The 17807-nt window shown below is 44.6% G+C and overlaps 1 protein-coding gene across 1 annotated transcript in view; it reads right to left on the bottom strand.

The window, feature by feature from the left end:
- Window positions 1-1366: 1366 nt before the first annotated feature.
- The window catches only part of PDE2A (phosphodiesterase 2A), a 179123-nt gene continuing 162682 nt past the window's right edge, over window positions 1367-17807 (bottom strand). The window contains exons 21-31 of the mRNA XM_051987182.1: window positions 15197-15319; window positions 14641-14711; window positions 14189-14311; window positions 13281-13368; window positions 12933-12980; window positions 10965-11039; window positions 10458-10557; window positions 8655-8767; window positions 6360-6398; window positions 5725-5831; window positions 1367-3751 (exon numbers count right to left, since the gene is read on the bottom strand). Of these exons, the coding sequence (XP_051843142.1) occupies window positions 3538-3751; window positions 5725-5831; window positions 6360-6398; window positions 8655-8767; window positions 10458-10557; window positions 10965-11039; window positions 12933-12980; window positions 13281-13368; window positions 14189-14311; window positions 14641-14711; window positions 15197-15319 (1101 nt within the window). The 3' untranslated portion in view covers window positions 1367-3537. The remainder of the gene's footprint in view (window positions 3752-5724; window positions 5832-6359; window positions 6399-8654; window positions 8768-10457; window positions 10558-10964; window positions 11040-12932; window positions 12981-13280; window positions 13369-14188; window positions 14312-14640; window positions 14712-15196; window positions 15320-17807) is intronic.

The following is a 17807-nucleotide window of genomic DNA, read 5'->3' as shown; positions in this document are numbered from 1 at the left end:
GGGAAGTGGAACTAAATCCCCAGCTGCTACTGCATCCTCCCAGTAGAGTTTCCCCAGGACAAAGTCTTCACACATCCCATCTGGAAGGCTGAGGCATCTGTGCTGAGTAAACACGTGTGCCACAATGATGAAGGTACAAGAGAGGAGAATTCCGAGCGTTAAGCCCATCTCCCAACCACTGGTGAGACTCAAAGACAAAAGGGAAATGGAGTAAACATACTAAGTGTCTCAATAAAATGAACACGATGATAAATTCTCCTGACTCCTCGAAGAACAAGGAATGGAAACAAGAAACTCCCAGATAGTTCAGACGAGACATAAATTTATAAAAGAAGGCATTAGGAGATTTAGCTCAGCCTGCAGAGGAATAACCAGGACAAGAATCAGAGCACAAAAGGAACCCTTCACTTCTGCGGCAGTCTGCCAGCAGAGCTTTCCAGCTGGCTGACCGAGGCTGAGTCTAGCAGCATTCTCTTGTTGCTCTGACTCAAATGTGTCCAGAGCACACCAGGGGATGGGACTGAAACTGTACTTTGCCCTGGACCAGACCACTTTGAGGGCACTGAAAGCTTGCAGGTCTCCTATCTGTCTTTAGATCCCTGGGATACTCAATAGTCCAAGAAGACAGAAACTTTCCTTCAGAATGAAACAGAGTCCAACATCAAGTCTGGAGTCAGGAAGTAGGCTGGAAGAATGAACAAACAAAAAAGAATTCCATCATAGAAAACTATTATGGACACAGGGAGCCAAGATGGTGGAGGGGAAGGAAGCAGTGTGGTGAGCTTCCATTCACACACTTTCCTAACCATTCTAGAAAATGTACCTGACCAATTCCTGAGGGGGAAATCTTGAGAAAGTCCCAGGGAGTCTTTGTCCAGCCTAGGTCAACATAAAGAGGCAGACAGGTTGGTCTGTGAAGGCTGGTTCATACACAGAGCACCCCAGCACCCAGGGGGAGGTTGTGCACCAAGGCTGGAGGAGGTTCCAGAGTTCACTGGGGCACTTAGACATGTGCCAGGGCATCCCTATGGGGCACAGGTGCCAGCTGGCAGCTTTGTAATCCATTACCCTTCACCAGGGGGATATAATAGCTTCAGTTCATACCTGCTGATGAGGACTATTTCAAATATGTGGGGCTGTTTCCCTTGGGGAAGATATTGGAATGGGGGGGAGGGAGAAGAGAGTGGAAGGATGCACTATATATTCAAGCATTCAAGCATTTGTTATTTGGGGAAAAGAACTAATTTGTTTGTTTAGCACCAGTGTGTGATGAGTGAAAAAATCCATTTGCTTCTTTCCTGAGCTCCAGGCGACCTCCCCAACTTCCCTCCCCACCCCAGCCCTTAAAAGAAATTCTCTCCAGGAATTTGATAGAAAGAAATAGATTTATTCTCATGTACAAAGCGATCAGCCGACAGGACCATTTACAACATCTGCACAGAGCCCTACTGTCAGATACAAAAAAATGAGTCTCTCTAAAGGCAACTCAGAATAGATAAGGCAAATGAACCCATTCTCTCCCCAGTCCGCCCAACCCCCCACCCCGCACCCTCCCTGCCCAGCTCTGCCCCAGCCCAAACAACACCCACTCAGACACTGACAGAGACAAGACAGAAAAAGAGAGAAACGGGGATGGGGACGGGAGTGCTGAACACTTCTTTCCTACGGCATCTCCCCAGGCCCTTGGGCAGTGGCCAGAGGGGGTGAGGGAAAGGGGGGGTGTATATGGCCTTCAGGACAGAGAAGAGTCCAGTCCCAGCTGTGGCCGAAGTCACAGATATGCAGCAAGGCCCAGAGGGGCTCGAGGACTGGGTCCCTCTCTCTGGATGGCTGCAAGGAAGGGATGGCGATCCCAGGCCTGAGAAGCTAATGACTTGTCTGGGAGGAATGAGAGTGGAGAAGGACAGAGGGTCCAGGGCTCCTGTTCATTGGCCAGAGTCTGTACTTGGAAGTCTAAGAACTTCTGGTGTGATGGGGATGTGCTCTGGTCTCTGGGATTCACTGGGGCAGAGACCGTCTCTTGGAAAGTTGTCTAAGTGTGATGAGACCGCCCTCCTGGGTCTCCAAAAGCCACACAAAAGGGGCTCTAGCCTTAGAAATCACCAGGTTCAACCTCTTCCCACCCATCACTACCCTTTATAGATAAGGAAATTCCCACCTCTGAATATAAGCAAGATGCCCAGCTAGTCAGTGATAGAATCCATCCCAGAAGTTGGGACATTTCACTCCCTACTCAATGTAGGGGTGTCTCTGTGGCCACTGTCCAGCCTGAAGCCCTTTTGGAGGGGGAGAAGAGAGCAGGAAGAGGACACTCGATCCTCCACCCACCCCACTCCCACCCATGATAAACTGCTTCCCTTGCTGTCCCTGGGCAAGGGGGAAATGGACCTGCTCCAATCAGGACCCTGAGCCTGGATGGAGGCAGTAGCCTCCTTCTTGGGGACGGTGGGGTCTCTCCCCTGAACTTTGGGGAAGGGGAGCAAGTTCCGAGAGCTGCCTCATTAGAGCAATCTCAGGGGTATCAAAAGATACTGGGCTCAGGATGGGTGGAGGAGAGGGTCTCGCACCCAGTATCCTGTCCTCACAAGAGGGAGTGTGGTGTCCTGGAAAGAGCAATGGACTTCGAGTCTGGACAGGTCTGGGCTCAGAACATCTCTCCAGTATTTAGTTGTGAGGACCCCTGGGCAACCTTGATGAGCCCCAGTCTCTTCCCCTATAAAAAGGGTACTTGCATTGCCTGCCTTATAGGGTAGCAGTACAGAAAGTGTTCTGTGACTTTTAGAGCACTAAACCCTTGAAGCATTCATGCTAGATTTCTCCCACATATGGGACAAAGCATGGTACAGTGGAAAGAAACTTGATTTGGGAGTCAGGGGACCTGAGTCCAAATCCCAATTCTGCCATTTAGCCACTCTTGTGACTTTGGACAAAACCCCTTCTCAGTTTCTTCTTCTGTAAAAAGGGGACCTGGATGGGAGAATCAGCTCTGTCCTTCTGATTTTTACCCCTCAGCTCCCAAGTCAATAATAAACCTGATTCCTTCCTCTTCTCCCTGCTCCTCATCCCTCCACTAAGGCTCAACTGAACCACTGCAAGGCCAGATCCATAAGGACCACAAGCTTCCCTCTCAAATCCCCCAGAGATCCAGGAGGAGCCCCCAGCCAAGGTAATGTTAGGGAAATCACCCAGGCTGCCCCAAGGGACAAGGTGAATAGTGAGTGAGTCCGGACAAAGGGGTATTACAGAGATCCAGCCTGAGAGACAGCCGGGATCCAAGGTGCCCCCAGAGAGAGGGAGCTCGGGAGCTGATGCCGCGTCACCCCTAAGGCCCCCACAGCTCCTGGCTGGGCGTGGGGGCAAAGGGGATGGCATCAAGAATATCTTAAATAAACATGACCGTCCAAGCCAGAAGCTAAGGACAGATTTTTAAAAGGGGCCTCTGGGTTGGGGATGGAGGGGTGAGGGTAAGGGACAGTGGGAACATCCTTTCTCTTGCTCCTCCCTTCCTGGACCCCAGAGGGAAGGGGAGAATGTCTCTCACTCTTCCGTGTCCAGCTTGCAGCACCCATTGACCTTGTCACCATCATCCCCGGGCTCCTGAATGTCATATTCCTCATCCAGGAAGTCCAGGGAATTGTTGCTGGGCAGACCTCGAATGGTGAACTTATGTGATACCTTGGTCCACTGTTCCCTGTTGGTAGCAACCCGCTCATACAGTTCTGCAGCTCTGGGGAACAGCTCCTGCAGCAGCCTGTGGCGGGGATGGAAGAGGATGAGGCTCATCAGGGACCCCCAGAGAGCAGCCACCCCACATTGAGCTACAGAGTTAGGGGAGCCCCCCTCATACCCAACCCAAACCCGCTCCCTCCTATCAACCCATTCTTCATCACCTGCCTCCCTCTGCAACCAATCAGCCTCCAAATTCTGGCCCTTTTTTCCCAACACCTCCACACCCATCCCTTCCTTCCTACCCCCAGAGGCCCCCACTAAGCTCCAAGTTTCAGGTCTTCCTGTCTGGGCAAATGCAGCATCCCCTCCTGGCCCGAAGTCCCCTTCTTCATTGCACACCAGGCCTTCCCCTCCTCAGGAACCTGCTACAGCTCCCACAGAGAGCAGAGCCCATCCAGCTCGTGCCCGCTGACTTTACATGAGAAAAACAGGCTAGAGAGGGTCAAGGATTTGCTCAAAGTCATGGATGATGACCGGCACAGGCAGGTGAATCCAACTCTTCTGACTCCAAATACTGTCCTCTTCCCACTGCTCTATGCTCCCTCCCAGACTTTTCAGTCAAGGCCCAATTTCCTCTCCTCCTCCCCATCATATATTGCATCGTTCAAGGAAAAATGGGTGATCTGTCCTTTCCTGAATGTATTGAACTTTCTGGGCTCCAGGCCTTTGTTCACGTCATATACCTACTCCTGGAATGATCTTCCCCTCCTCCATCACCACTTGCTAAAATTTCACCCATTTTCAGGACTCAGGTTGTATGTGACTGATGTGGTCTGGGAAAGCTTTCCTGATTACTACTGCCCTTGGAAGTAAATCCTTTCTTCCTTTTTGTTCTCCACAACCATGCAGCTGTATCCTGGGGCTCCCTCACACTTTCTGTATGATATTACAATTGTGTACTTATCATCTTTCCCCCAACCTCTCAATACAGGACTGAGCTGTCTGACTGTAGGAATAACACATTCTCATTCTCTCTTCTTCTTCTTCTTCTTCTTCTTCTTCTTCTTCTTCTTCTTCTTCTTCTTCTTCTTCTTTTTCTCTCTCTCTCTCTCTCTCTCTTCTCTCTCTCTCTCTCTCCCTCCCTCCTTCTCTTCTTCTCTCTCTCTCTTTCTCTGTCTTTCTCATTTTCTTTCTCAATGTATCTCTCAATCTCTCTCATTCTCTCTCCTCCCCCTTTCTTCCTTTGTTTGTCCCTTTGTTTCTCTTTCCTTTTTTCTCATTCTCTCTACTCTGTTATCTCATTGTCATTCTCTGTGTGTCTCTCAATCTCATTTTTTCTCTCTATTCCCCTTTTCTTCCCTTGTCTCTCCCTTCTTTCTCTTTCTCTCTTGTTTCTCTGTCTCTGTCTCTGTTTCTATCTGTCTTTCTGTATCTGTTTCTCTTACCCCTCCTCTCTCTTTCTCTTTCTCTGTGTTTCTTAACCTCTCTGATTCTTTCTCCTCCCCCTTTCTTCCTTTGTCTCTCTCTTTTTCCTTAATTCTCTCTTATTTTTCTGTCTGTTTCTATCTCTGTCTCTCTATCCCTGTCTATCTGTCTCTCCCCCTCCCTACCTTCTCTTTCTCTCTCTCTCCTCTCTGTATCTCTCATTCTTTTTCTCTCCTCCCTTCTTCCTTTGTCTCTCTTTCCCCCCATTCTCTCTCTTTTCTTTGTCTCTGTTTCTGTTTCTGTTTCTGTCTCTGAATGTCTCTGTGTCTCTCTGTCTCTTAGTCTCTCTCTCCATTTCTCTCTCTATCTCTCTTTTCTTCTCTCTCTCTCTCTGTCCCTGTCTATTTGTCTCTGTCTCCCCTCTACCCTCTCTCCCTCTCTCTCTCTCTCTCTCTCTCTCTCTTCTCTCTCTCTCTCTCTCTCTCTCTTTCCTCATTCTCCCCCATCATTGTAACTCAGCACACATTAGACAAGTGATTGAGGTTTACCAATTTGAATCCTGTTGAACTGCTGCCTCTGGCCTCTTTCCCTAGCCCTGGACACAGGAAGACAAGGCTCCCGAATACTTACTTGTAGATAGGCATGGCGATGTGCTCCATGAAACTGATCTGGAGCTCAGGGATGTAAGCCTTCTCTCGGTCCATCATCTCCATGGGCCGGTTACCCATGGCCTTTTCCTGGGAGAGACACAACCAACACCAGCTTTGTCCCAGGCCCCATTCCCATATCCTAGAATGGCTATCCAATTAAACCTCAGTTTGGAAAGACTAGAAACTTCCCACAAGTCAGGCTTCCCCTTACTGAAGCCTGGGGTGAGCCCCTCTCTCTGTCTAGGGATTCTAGGAATTTCCTATGGGCAAATATCCTAACTTCCCCTCAGATCAGGAACTCCCTAAAGATATTATCCATGTTTCCCCTCACAAACCATAGGCTCTCTGGGAGCAGGAATCCTTTCTCACATTAAGACTGGGAACCCCCTAAATTAGGACATTTCTTTCCTATTGCTCCCTTCCTGGTCTTCAGCTGCCTTCTACCAAGTCTGGAAAAGCACTGAGCCTATTCTGACCAGCCTCTCTTCTCCCCAAGGTTCCCCCAGAGCTCTAGAACTCTGGCCCTAACCAGGGCAGGTTTAGGTTGGGAAATATGGAGATTTCCAGGTCCTTCTAGCCATTTGATCGGTGGGTAAGATGGGAGGACATACATACCAGGTCTCCCTGTGAGAAGAACTCTTTGTAGATCAGCTCCTGAAAGCATAATGCAGATCTGTGAACTCCCAAATGTCCTTGATTCCCCCCACCATGTTCCCTAAAAAACTGAGCCTGACTGTTTCAGGGATCAAACTGGGGTCCCTTAGTCTGATCTCAGAGCTTCTCCTGGCAAAACTGTGACCTCTTCAGAATGAGGGGGACTGACTGATAGATGGGAAAACACCTTGAACTCCTAGGAAACAGGAGGAGACAAGTTCTAGCTCCACCCATTAAATTGAGATTTTCTTTTTTTGTGTGTGCCTTAGTTTCCTCCTCAGTAAAATTAGAAAGATTGACTTCCATGATCATAAGATTTTGGTCTGGAAAGGACTTTAGTGAATTCTGATGAATGCAATAACCAACTAAAATTCAAAAATCCATGACAAAGCTTGCACCTCTAAAAGAGAAGGAGATTCAATATACAGGCTGAAACTTGGTCCATACAGGGCTTTGTTTTGCTTGATTATGTATATTTGTTACCAAGATTTTGTTTTTCCTTTCTCCTAATTGAGGGTGGGGGAGATGAGAGGAAGATAAAGTATATTTTTGCTAATCAAAAAAATCAATTAATTAATATAAATAAATGAAATACAAAATAAATAAATAACCTTATAAGGACCTTAGAGATTATCTAGTCCAATTCCTCATTCTAAAGAGGCAAAATATGCTAACAATAAAGGGAAAATGACTTGCTTCAAGTCACAGTTTCCTTTAAGTCCCGACTAAAATCTTATCTTCTACAGGAAACCTGATCCCCCTTTATTTTAAAGTCTTCCCTTTGTTGGTTATTTCCACTTTATCATATATGCATATACATGTATACATTTACGTGTGTATATATATACATATATGCACTGTGTATATACACTTTTTCAGTCATCTCCAACTCTTCACGATCCCATTTGGGATTTTCTTGACAGAGATACTAGACTAGTTTGCCTCTTTCTTCTCAACTTCTTTTACAGATGAGGAAACTGAGGCAAATGAGATGAAGTGACTTGACCAGCATTGTACAGCTAGGAAGTCATATTTGAACTCAAGAACTTTTCCTGACTCCTAGCCCAGCACTCTATCCACTATACCACCTACCTGTTCATATACACAAATATAAGCATATACTATATGTATACTATGTACAATGCAGTCTAGGTTTAGTAATACACATGTGTATATGTTTGCATTACATTAGTGATTCAACTTTTCTTAAACACTAATAAGATCAAAGTAAATCTTGTAACATTATGTCTCTTCCTATCAAACTTCTGAAGCACTCTTTGGACTAATCTTACAGGATCCATTGTGAAAATCTCCTTATACAGACATATACACATATATGTATACATATGTATGTGTGTATTTATACATCTACACACACATATGTATTTTTATATCTCCACATAGAAAATTCACCCCTACTTTGCATGTTGCCTCCCCCATTAGAAAGTGAGCTTCTTAGGAGCATCGCAAGAATAAGAATGGCTTTTGCTTTTCTTTGTTTCTTCAACACTCAGTACAATGCTTGACTCCTAATGGGCCCTTAATAAATGTTTATTGACAGTTGAATAAATAGCAGAATTGGGATCTAAACTCACATCTGTCCAAATCCAGTGCCTAAAATCCCTTTAAGCTTTGATATTCAGCTCGGGATTGTGGGACCATAATTTGCTCAAATTGAGAATGCTTTCCTCCCTCTTCTCTGGGGGATGCTTCTCCTATCACTATATCAATACTTCAAGGCATAGCCCAGGTGTCCACTGTCTTCTCTGAGCTCCTCTAGCCACATAAGTGACCTCATCTTTTCTGAGCCCCATTTGTTATTTCAGCTTTCTCTGGTTCTCTGTCAAGACTGGGAGCTCTCCAAGGGTGGGAGGATCTCTTACCAGTCACGTCTTTCCCATATCATAGCACACCCCATGGCCCTGTCCATGGTAGCAGTTAACAGCTCTTTTTTTTTCTTTTGTAATAGCAGTGATCTTCCATATTCACTACTGATGGCCTTCCTCTGATGTTTGGTTGACATGATAGTGTCCTGCCCACTGCAATCCCAGCTTCCTTGGCAGAAATCCACTGGCCCTTCAAGCTCTAACTCAGATGCTCTGTTTGCTCTAAAGGATCACAATCCTCATCTCAGAGTGGCAAAGCCCAGCACGGAGAGCAGAGCCATCTGAATGAGATCCCTTCTCAGGGCCAGAATACAGAGCTGCAGGATGCAAACATGCTGCCTCATGGGAAAGGGGAAGAAGGGGCACTCACTGCAATCTTCCGCGTGGTCTTCCAGCCCTTGGTCTGGTCGGAGAGGTCACAAGAAGTCATGAGCAGGCAGAGCAGGAGACTGTGGTGGTGTTTATTCTTTGAGTCATAACCCACTGCAGGTAGAAAATGGAAGAGAGACAGTTATTGGGGGGAATTCTCTGGAGGGGAAGGCATGAAGCCTCTCCAAAATTAAAATAAAAAAATCTCCTTTGCATCCAAGGAACAAAGCCTTGTCTACTTTCTTATAAAGGACTACTTCTGGAGACATGGATATGATGTGAACACCTGGTAGTCACAGACTAGTGCTTTGCCCTTACACACAGATATCCCCACTCTAGCCTCAGAGGACTTTTATCCTGCTGAAGCAGGCAAGCCCAGGTTATGACAGGTCTTAGCAAGTTGGACAGGCTTTCGGGGCTGAGACTGAGATGAACAGTGTGACATATCCTTCATCCCAAGGCTTATCATCAGGGAGACGAGAAGGGAGGGGATGTTTCTGGTCATAGCAGCTCATCAAGCCCCCTCATGCTACTGATGGGGAAAGTGAAGCCCAGAGGTTCCATCATGATTTTTGTTCCATCATGAGCTCTCTCACCTGAAGGATGAGCCAACACTGTGGATAAAGGACAAAGCCATCAGGAGGTTTCCTAATTGGCCAAGTGAACTCAGAGTCAGAGTAAGAGGTGAGCTCTGAAATCCCCCTCATGCTACTGATGGGAAAACTGAAGCCTAGAGGTATCAAACAACTTGCCCAATGTGTCAGAGGTGGAATTTGGACCCAGATCTTCAGATTCAAAACCCATCACTATTTCTACTATATCCCATTGTTTCCAGGTGATTAAAACTGCCCCATTTCCTTTTTGTTCCATCATGAGCTCTCTCACCTGAAGGATGAACCATTACTGTGGGTAAAGGACAAAGCCATCAGGAGGCTTCTTAATTGGCCAAGTGAACTCAGAGTCAGAGTAGGAGGTGAGCTCTGACACTGCCTTAATTGAGCTCTGAAGGAAAGCCAAATTTGCAGTTGGCCAAAGTGAGCCTATGAAATAAGACCCACATTCAAATCCCTCCTCTGACACTCTATGCAGGACCATGAGCCATTAATATCCTTCCTAAATCTCACTCATCTATAAAATGAGGGGGTTAGACACTAAGATTCCCCCTTGCAAATTGATGTTTATGACTCTGGGGGGGGGGATTTTTCATGTATGCATTTCTGGTGCATCATTCCCAAATCTTTCCATCTCTCTCTTCTTTTTTCCTTATTAATTAAGTCAAGAAAATACCCAAGTATGGAGAGTACAGAGGCGATGAAGAAGAGGGAGAGGGGAACAGAAGATGGTGTGCTAAGGACATCCAGTTACCTAGGTGACTGTATCGGGAGAGGGGGAAGCTGACAAAGGTCTGATAGAGTAAATCTTAGATCCAAGCAGGCTCAGAGGCCAATCTTCAGATGCAGGGGATGCCTAGAGTTGGGATTCAGAGATCAGGCATCTTTAGAAAGTAGTGAAAAGTAAAAGGATTAGAAAGTAAATGTCTCTTGGGAAAGTGCTAAAAGGAAAAATTGGTGTCTCAGGTGACCAATGATGGGAATCAGGGGCCTGAGACCCCAAAAAAATCTGTTACAAAGGGTTCTTTTTCCTCACCTACTTTCTCCAGGCCAAATGGATGCTAGCTTCCAAATCATCTGTTAGATTTTCCTCCATCCCACTTACCACCTCCACCTCTAATACTTAGAGTTTCTAAGGAGTTCAAAGGAAGGGTAGGAAGTACCCCTAACATCTGGGTTTCTGAAAGATATACCTTCAGCCATCTTCTGGAGATCTTTGAAGATGCGCAGATGGTGGGCTAAGTCTGTAGCCAAGATAATGTCTCTCATCAGATCTAGCATCCGTTGGTAGTCCTGTGGTGGCCAGGAGACAGGCACTAGGTCACTGTCTACCTCCCTCAGGCCCCTAGATCTCCCACCCTTCACACCCTGTGCCCCAATCCTGCTGCTGCCTTCCTCACTTTCCTCTTCCCACTCTGAGATATCCCCAATCTCTCTCTCTCTCTCTCTCTCTCTCTCTCTCTCTCTCTCTCTCTCTCTCTCCCTCTCTCTTTCTTTTTCTCTCTTTCTATTCCCTCTGTCTCTCTCTTTCCCTCTCCTCTCCTTTTCCTTCTCCCCCCTTAGTCTCTCTTTCTGTGTGTCTATTTCTCTATTTGTCTCCTCTCTCTCTCTCTCTTTCTTTCTCTCTCTCTCTCTCTCTCTCACACACACACACACACACACACACACACCCTAGGACTGAATATTTTTTCAGAAATTACCTTCCGGGAGAAATGATCAAAGATGTTGCAACCTTGAGTATTGAGGATAGCGATCGCCTGAGCAAAGTGATGTCTCTGTGGAGAAAAAGAGGTAGGCATGGGGTCCTGTGCAAGTATCCATCTGGATACTTTTGTCCCATTGTCCTCCTCTTTCCCCCTCCCAACATGAGATGCTGAGACTCATTCTAGCCAAAGAAATATGGGTTGCTAGCACTGGGTTGGTCTGGCTACTAAGCCAACTGGGATAATGATATTTGGTGAATGATGGACAAGAAAAAGAAAAAATCAGACTGACCCACAGGATCTCTGTAAGTGTTATGTCAGTCCAGGGGAATTGTGCATAAGGAAAGAGAGGAAATAGGAGTACATGGAAGGAGAAGGAGCTCTGGTTTGAGGGGCAGGAGATCTGAGTTCAAATCCTGACTCACTTCAAATTTGTCTGACTGGATCATTAAATATTGTCCCCATTTATCATTCAAGAAAGTTTTCTCACCCTCGGAAATAAATGTACTTCTTCCACCCTCTCAGTGATGTCTGAATTTCTCAGAATCTCCAAGCTATGAGGAACACTTGTTAACTATTTCCTTCACATTCTGGAGTGTGAGCGGAGATCCCCATTCTGAAATCTGCCTCTGTGGAGCCTTAGCACATCATCTAACTTCCCTAGCCTTCATTTTCCTTACCTATAAAATGAGGGTCTTGGGCTCTGGACCTTTGAGGTCCCTTCCAGTCTAGCCCTGTGGGTCTCAGGTTAATTATTAGTGGTCATCCAAGCTTCACACTCTCTATGATTTGAGAATCTACTCCCTCCCAAGAAGTCTATTCCATTCCCTTCATCTGATCCATGGGGAAACCGAAGCATAGAGAGGTTACAGCTTGGACAGTTTGAAAATAGCAGGCTTGATTCACTCCCCACTCCACTGCAAGTTGCTTGGTGCAAAGTACAATGTTCTGTACTTTTTTTTGTACTTTGTATACTTTAATAAATACTTTGTACTTATTCTGTACATTATGCTGCCTTCCATCTATTCTAATTTCCTTCCCATTGTTCAGAGGTAGAACAGACTATCATCTACACTACGTGAAGTCCTCCCAGTCTCTTCTGGTCTGAAATCAATTGTGGGGGCAGTCACATAGCATACAGGAAAAAGCAATGCATTCAAGTCTTGACCCTGACCCTGACTAGATGATTTTGGGTTGGTCACTGATATTCTCTGGGTCCCAAGTCTGTTTCCTTACTAGTAGGAGAAAGAAAGTAGAAAAGGAAAGGGAAGGAGAAAGGTGAGATGTCATTTGGAAAAAAACAGTTAAAAAAAGAAATAAAATTATCAATTAAACATTTCTGTTTTGTTTTCAGATACAACTGTGGTTAGATGATTCGTTCAGAGTCACACAACTAGTGATAAGTGTCTGAGTCCAGTTTTGAACTCGGGTCTTCTGGATCACAGGGTCAATGCTCTGTCCACTGCATAATCCAGCTGCCCCAATAAGAGCTTTTCTAACTCTAAAAATATCCTATAATATTCTCAAAGTCTATTTCTCAGGGAGTTATGAATGAGGCTTATTCTGTAAACTTTCTCCCTGGGTGCTCAGTTGGTTGGTGGGGTAGAGGTGTGAGGAAGAAGAGAGAGATGGAGAGGGAAGTAGAGAACAATCCATGACTCTCTTGAGCTAGCTGTGAAAATAAAGATAAAGAAGAAAGGTTGCAGGTACTGGCTCCCTATAAATTTTATGCCAGCTCCGCGGAGAAGTCCGTGGAGACAGGCAGCATGTGGAAGGGAAAGGAGCTCAATCTTGGAAGCAGAGGATCTTGGTTCAAGTCTCAGTCTTCCCACTGAGGCTCTGGACTTCCACTTTCTGGATTTGTTTCCTCTTTTCTAATGTGGGGATGATCATACGTACGTCACCTACCTCATAGAGCTGTTGGGAGGAAAGCAACTGGCAAGGAAGTCATTTTTATAATATTACCTCCATGACGGAGCCTTCGGAGCTGTACAACGCGGCCAGCACAGATTTCTGAAAAATACCCCAGGGGATCTGGCTGTCAGCCCCAGCCCTAGAGCAGCCACATCTCTATATCCCAGGACAAGCCTTTTCCTGCACTACCCACCCGGCCCCAGAAACATCCCTCCCATCACCCTCATCAAGTCCCAAGCTGGACTGGTCACCTGTTTCCCACAGCCAGCACCCTCTCCTCCAGGAACCCTGCCCTGATAAGCCTCTGGGCTTCTATCCCTTGATTGGTTAGAGAAAGCTAAAGCACCCCCTTGTGCTCTTCAGTGGAAGGGCTAATGCCCCAAGGGGCCAGATGCTCACCGAAGCCACCTGAAAGGAATTGTTAGTGCCTCTGTGGTCCAGGTCATGGCACATGCAGGAGACAAACAAGGCGAAGATCTCGATGTCACTGTGGCAGGAGAAGAAACCCTCAGAGGGAAGCCCATGCAGCCTCCTCTCTGCCCCTCCCACTCTCTAAGGAAAGGGGAAAGGATAGAGCCTTCAAAAGCCCCTTCTTCAGTCCTTCAAAGCCCTGCCTTCTTCAGGAAGTCCACTCTGAACCTTCCAGGTGAGAGAGTTTTCAGATGCATTACTATCATCTTTCCCATCTCTTTCTTAAGCCTAGATAAGTGATACCAAATTCAGATAGAAAAAGTCCATACATAAGGACTCTGCAGGCTGCAGACTGGCTTAGTTTTACAATGCATATACCTGTGTTTTATAATATTTTTATGTACTTTGTTAAATATTTCCTAATTGCATTCCAGAGTGCTTTGTCTTTGATATCTGTGATCTTGACAATCAACAAACACTAAATGGAGAGCTGATCTCCAAGGTATTAATGCTCACAGTGGAAAATGAGGGATTGAGTGGGAGGGGAAAAGCTGGCCCTGTTCTACCCCTGACACTAGCTGTCTGACTTTTGGTTCCTATACAGCTCTCAATTTCTTCATCTGTAAAATGGTAGAACCGAATCAGATTATAAACTAAATTTCTCTCCTGCTCAAGCATTCTGAATCAGAGAATTTGAGTTCTGGTCTATGCTCTGCCCCTTTATTTATCTATCTATCTATCCATCCATCCATCTATCTATCCATCTATCTATCTAGATCTATATCCATGGGTGAAGTGCTTTACCCTTACTGAGCCTCAGTTCCCTCAAATGAATTGGGGGAAACTCAAATGAACTGGAAGAGAAACTTATGGCGCTGGGGGCTGGAACCACTCACTCCAGATATTTGGACAGCTCCAGATTCTTATAGAGCAGGTAGCAAAAGTGGGAGACAGAGAAGGCGTGCATCCAGTTATGATAGGGAGGGTCTCGGTAGCCTTTCTTCACCATCAGGCAGAACCTATACAGGAAGGAGGCACCAGAAGGGGCTCAGCATTATTTACCCACCTTTAGGAAATTTTCCCTATCCTGTTCCCATTCCATCCTCACTCTATAGACTTCCTGAGAGCAGTAGATATAACTGCCCCCTCACAATAGGGACTCCCAAGGGCAGGGGCCACTTCATATCCCACACTAGGAGTTCTCAAGGGCAGGGGCCACATCATCCTTCACACTAGGGGCTCCCAAAGACAGGAAGTCTCTCCTCTTCTAGACAGAGGCTTCCTAAGGACAAGGGCCAAATCTCCCTTCCATTCCCCACACAGGGAATCAGTGGGCCAGAGCACACACCGGACCAGTGTCTGTCGGTCAATCTTGTAGTTGTTGATAAAGTTCATGTCCTGGAGCATACTCAGGATGGCCTGGAGAGTAAAGAAGTAGGTCAGCAGGCTAACAGCATCCCGCCCCTTTCCCACTACTCTTTCCCCAGACCCCACAGAACTGGATGAGATCTCTGAAACCACATTTAGTCCCATATCTTTCTCCCTACTCCCCCAGTGCAGGAATCCCTCTATAGTCTCTCCAACTAGTGGTTCTCCAGACTCTGTACAGACTTTCTAATACCTGAGTATCTCCCAAGTCAGCTAAGACCATTGTGAAATAGCTCTAATTGTTAGGAAGCTCTTTCTTCCATGATGATGAAATGTGCCTACCTATTTTTATCATTTTCCCTTTTGGTTAGTCCTATTTTTTCCTCTGGATCCTAGAGCAAATCTACTCCCAGGGTCCCAGGACAACCCTTCCATGACCCATTTATCTAAACCAAGTCCCTCCTGTTACACATATCCCACTCCTGTGGCAGATTGAGACTGCCCATAAACTGGGCCTGAAGGAGGGGTGAGCTCACCATGGAGGTGTCATCCTCAGGAAGAGAACGTGGGGTGTAGGTGAAACTGGCAAAGTTGGAGTCAATGGCAGACACAGGCTGGATCCCGTCTCCGAGGAGTTTGTTGTATTCATCATCTGAGACCTAAGAGAGACGGAGTTTAGGGCACCAAGGACCCCTTTCCTCATCCATCACATTATTACTCAACTGGGCTGATTACCATAACGTTAAAACATCTTCCTCCCTCTCTAAATACCCCCAAGCCAACTTCAAGTAAGGAACAGTGATATTCTTTGAGCAGAGAAATCTGGATTTGAAACTCAGTTCTAACATGTTACCTATATCTAAAAAATGTTGTCTCGTTAGGCTCATTAGTGAATGAACCTAACTGAGCAAACTAGTTAAGTGAGCCCAATTAAAGTTTTTCATATGTAGATATAATAAAAACCAAAGAGATTAATATCTTTTTTAAGATCTGTACCTTGGTTTTCCCACCTGTAAAAGGGGAACAATAACTCCTGCTATATGGAAGAGTAGAATGAATGTTGCATTTGGTTTCAAAAATATTATTACTTATGTATCTCTTAAACAACCTCCCTCCACCCCAATCACTTCCCTTTAGTTTCCTCATGAGGATACACAAGTAAATCCTTAAGATCCCTTCTGATTATAAATCCCATAAAGTAAAGTTAACAAGTTTGTCTAATGGTTATATGGAAGTTTGAGTGTAATAGCCAGAAGACTTCATGATTTGTCAGACTTCTCCTGGAATTGCTAATTTCCTTCAAAATTCAGTTCCAACATCACCTTCTGTTGTTCATGGAGGTGGTGGTAGAGGTGATGTTCAGTTATACCTGATTCTTTTTAAACCCATTTTGGGATTTTCTTAACAAAGATACTGAAGTGGTTGGCCATTTCGTTCTCTAGCTCATGACACTTCCTATATGAAGCCTTTTATTGTCTCCCTGGCTACTGGTATCTTCCCCCCTCCTCCCACCAAAAAACTCACAAATTATTTTGTATTTATTTTGGCTGCATGTATGTGAACATGCTGTCTTCCCCAAAAGAATGGAACCTCTCTGAAGGCAGAAACTGTTTTAATTTTGTCTTGGTATTCCTAACAGCTAGTGAAGTGCCTAGCATATAATAAGTGCTTAATAAATATTTGTTAACTGAGTGAGTGAGCCAAAGGTGGTAGAATAGAGAGAGACTAATCCAGTCCATCCAAGTTGGTTAATTTCAAATTTGAGGGGATGAAATGGGGCTAAAGAGATCCTTTATTAGAGATAAAATTAAAAAAAAATTAAGGGGTGAAAGAGGAATGTGCTTGGAGAATAGGAAAGGGAAAGGTTAAATGGCATAAATCGTCTGCCATAAGAAGCAAGAAAAAAATTTTACAATGGAGGGAAGAGACAGAAGAGGGGGAAAGTGAATAAGCTTTACTCTCATTAGAATTGGCTCAAAGAAGAAATAATACATTCAAATGGATTTGGAAATCTCTCTGCATGGAAAGTAGAAGAGGAAGGGGATTTGAGAGGGGGGAGAGTAAAAAAAAAGGGCACATTGTGGGAGAACGTGTCAATAGCAAAATACTTTTGAGGAAAGTCAGGGTGAAAGGAGAAAGAGAATAAAATAAATAGGGAGAAAATAGTCATCAATAGTAATTGTGAAAAGAACTTTGAAGCCAATTTCTTTGATGAAGACCTCATTTCTGAAATGTATAGGGAACTGGAACAAATTTATTTTTTTTTAAAAAAGCCATTTCCTAATTGATAAATGATCAAAAGATATGAATTATGCCCAAAGAGCTATAAAATCATACATATCCTTTGACCTAACTAGATCACTACCAGACATGAATTTCAGAAAGAGATTTTTTAAAAAAGGAAAAGGACCTATAAGTACAAAAATATTTATAGCAGTTATTTCCTCGGGGCAAAAAATTGGAAATTGAGCTATTCAGTTGGAGTATTGGTGAATGAATTATGGTATGTGATTATGATGAAATACTATTGTTCTATAGGAATGATGAGCAAGATGCTCTCAGAAAAGGAAAGTTCTCCATGAACTCAAGCAAAGTGAAATGTACTGTGTACAAAGTAATAGCAATATTGTGGGATGATCAGCTGTGAATGACTTTGCTGTTCTCAGTAATACAATGATATAAGATTACTCTGAAGGACTTATGATGAAAATGCTATCCAAATCCAGAGAAGGAACTGATTGTATCTGGATACAGATGAAACATACTTTTTTAATTTTTTTTTGGGAGGGGGTAGAGATCTATGTTTTCTTTTGTAATATGACTGTTATGAAAATGTTTTATATAATTTCACATGTGTCTTCTCAATGAGGGTGGAGGGATGGTGAGGAAGACAGAGAATGTGAAATTCAAAATTTTAAGAGCAAATGTAAAAAAAAAGTTTTACATGTAACTAGGGAAAATAAAAATATAAACATTTTTTAAAAAGAGGTCCTTCATTCTACTTGGAGATGGGGACTAGGAGCCAAACTTTTTGTGACTATAAAAGGATCAAGATGGGAGAAATTGTACCTGCATAGAACAACTGAGAAAGCCTATCATCATAAAATCACGTGATTTTATGGTGAAAATAACTTTTAAAAAGGGCAT

This window comes from Antechinus flavipes, chromosome 3 (assembly GCF_016432865.1).
Source record: "Antechinus flavipes isolate AdamAnt ecotype Samford, QLD, Australia chromosome 3, AdamAnt_v2, whole genome shotgun sequence".
Taxonomy (NCBI): Eukaryota; Metazoa; Chordata; class Mammalia; order Dasyuromorphia; family Dasyuridae; genus Antechinus; species Antechinus flavipes.
The sequence above is the reverse complement of the archived record's forward strand: the minus strand, read 5'-3'. Positions and strand labels throughout refer to the sequence as shown.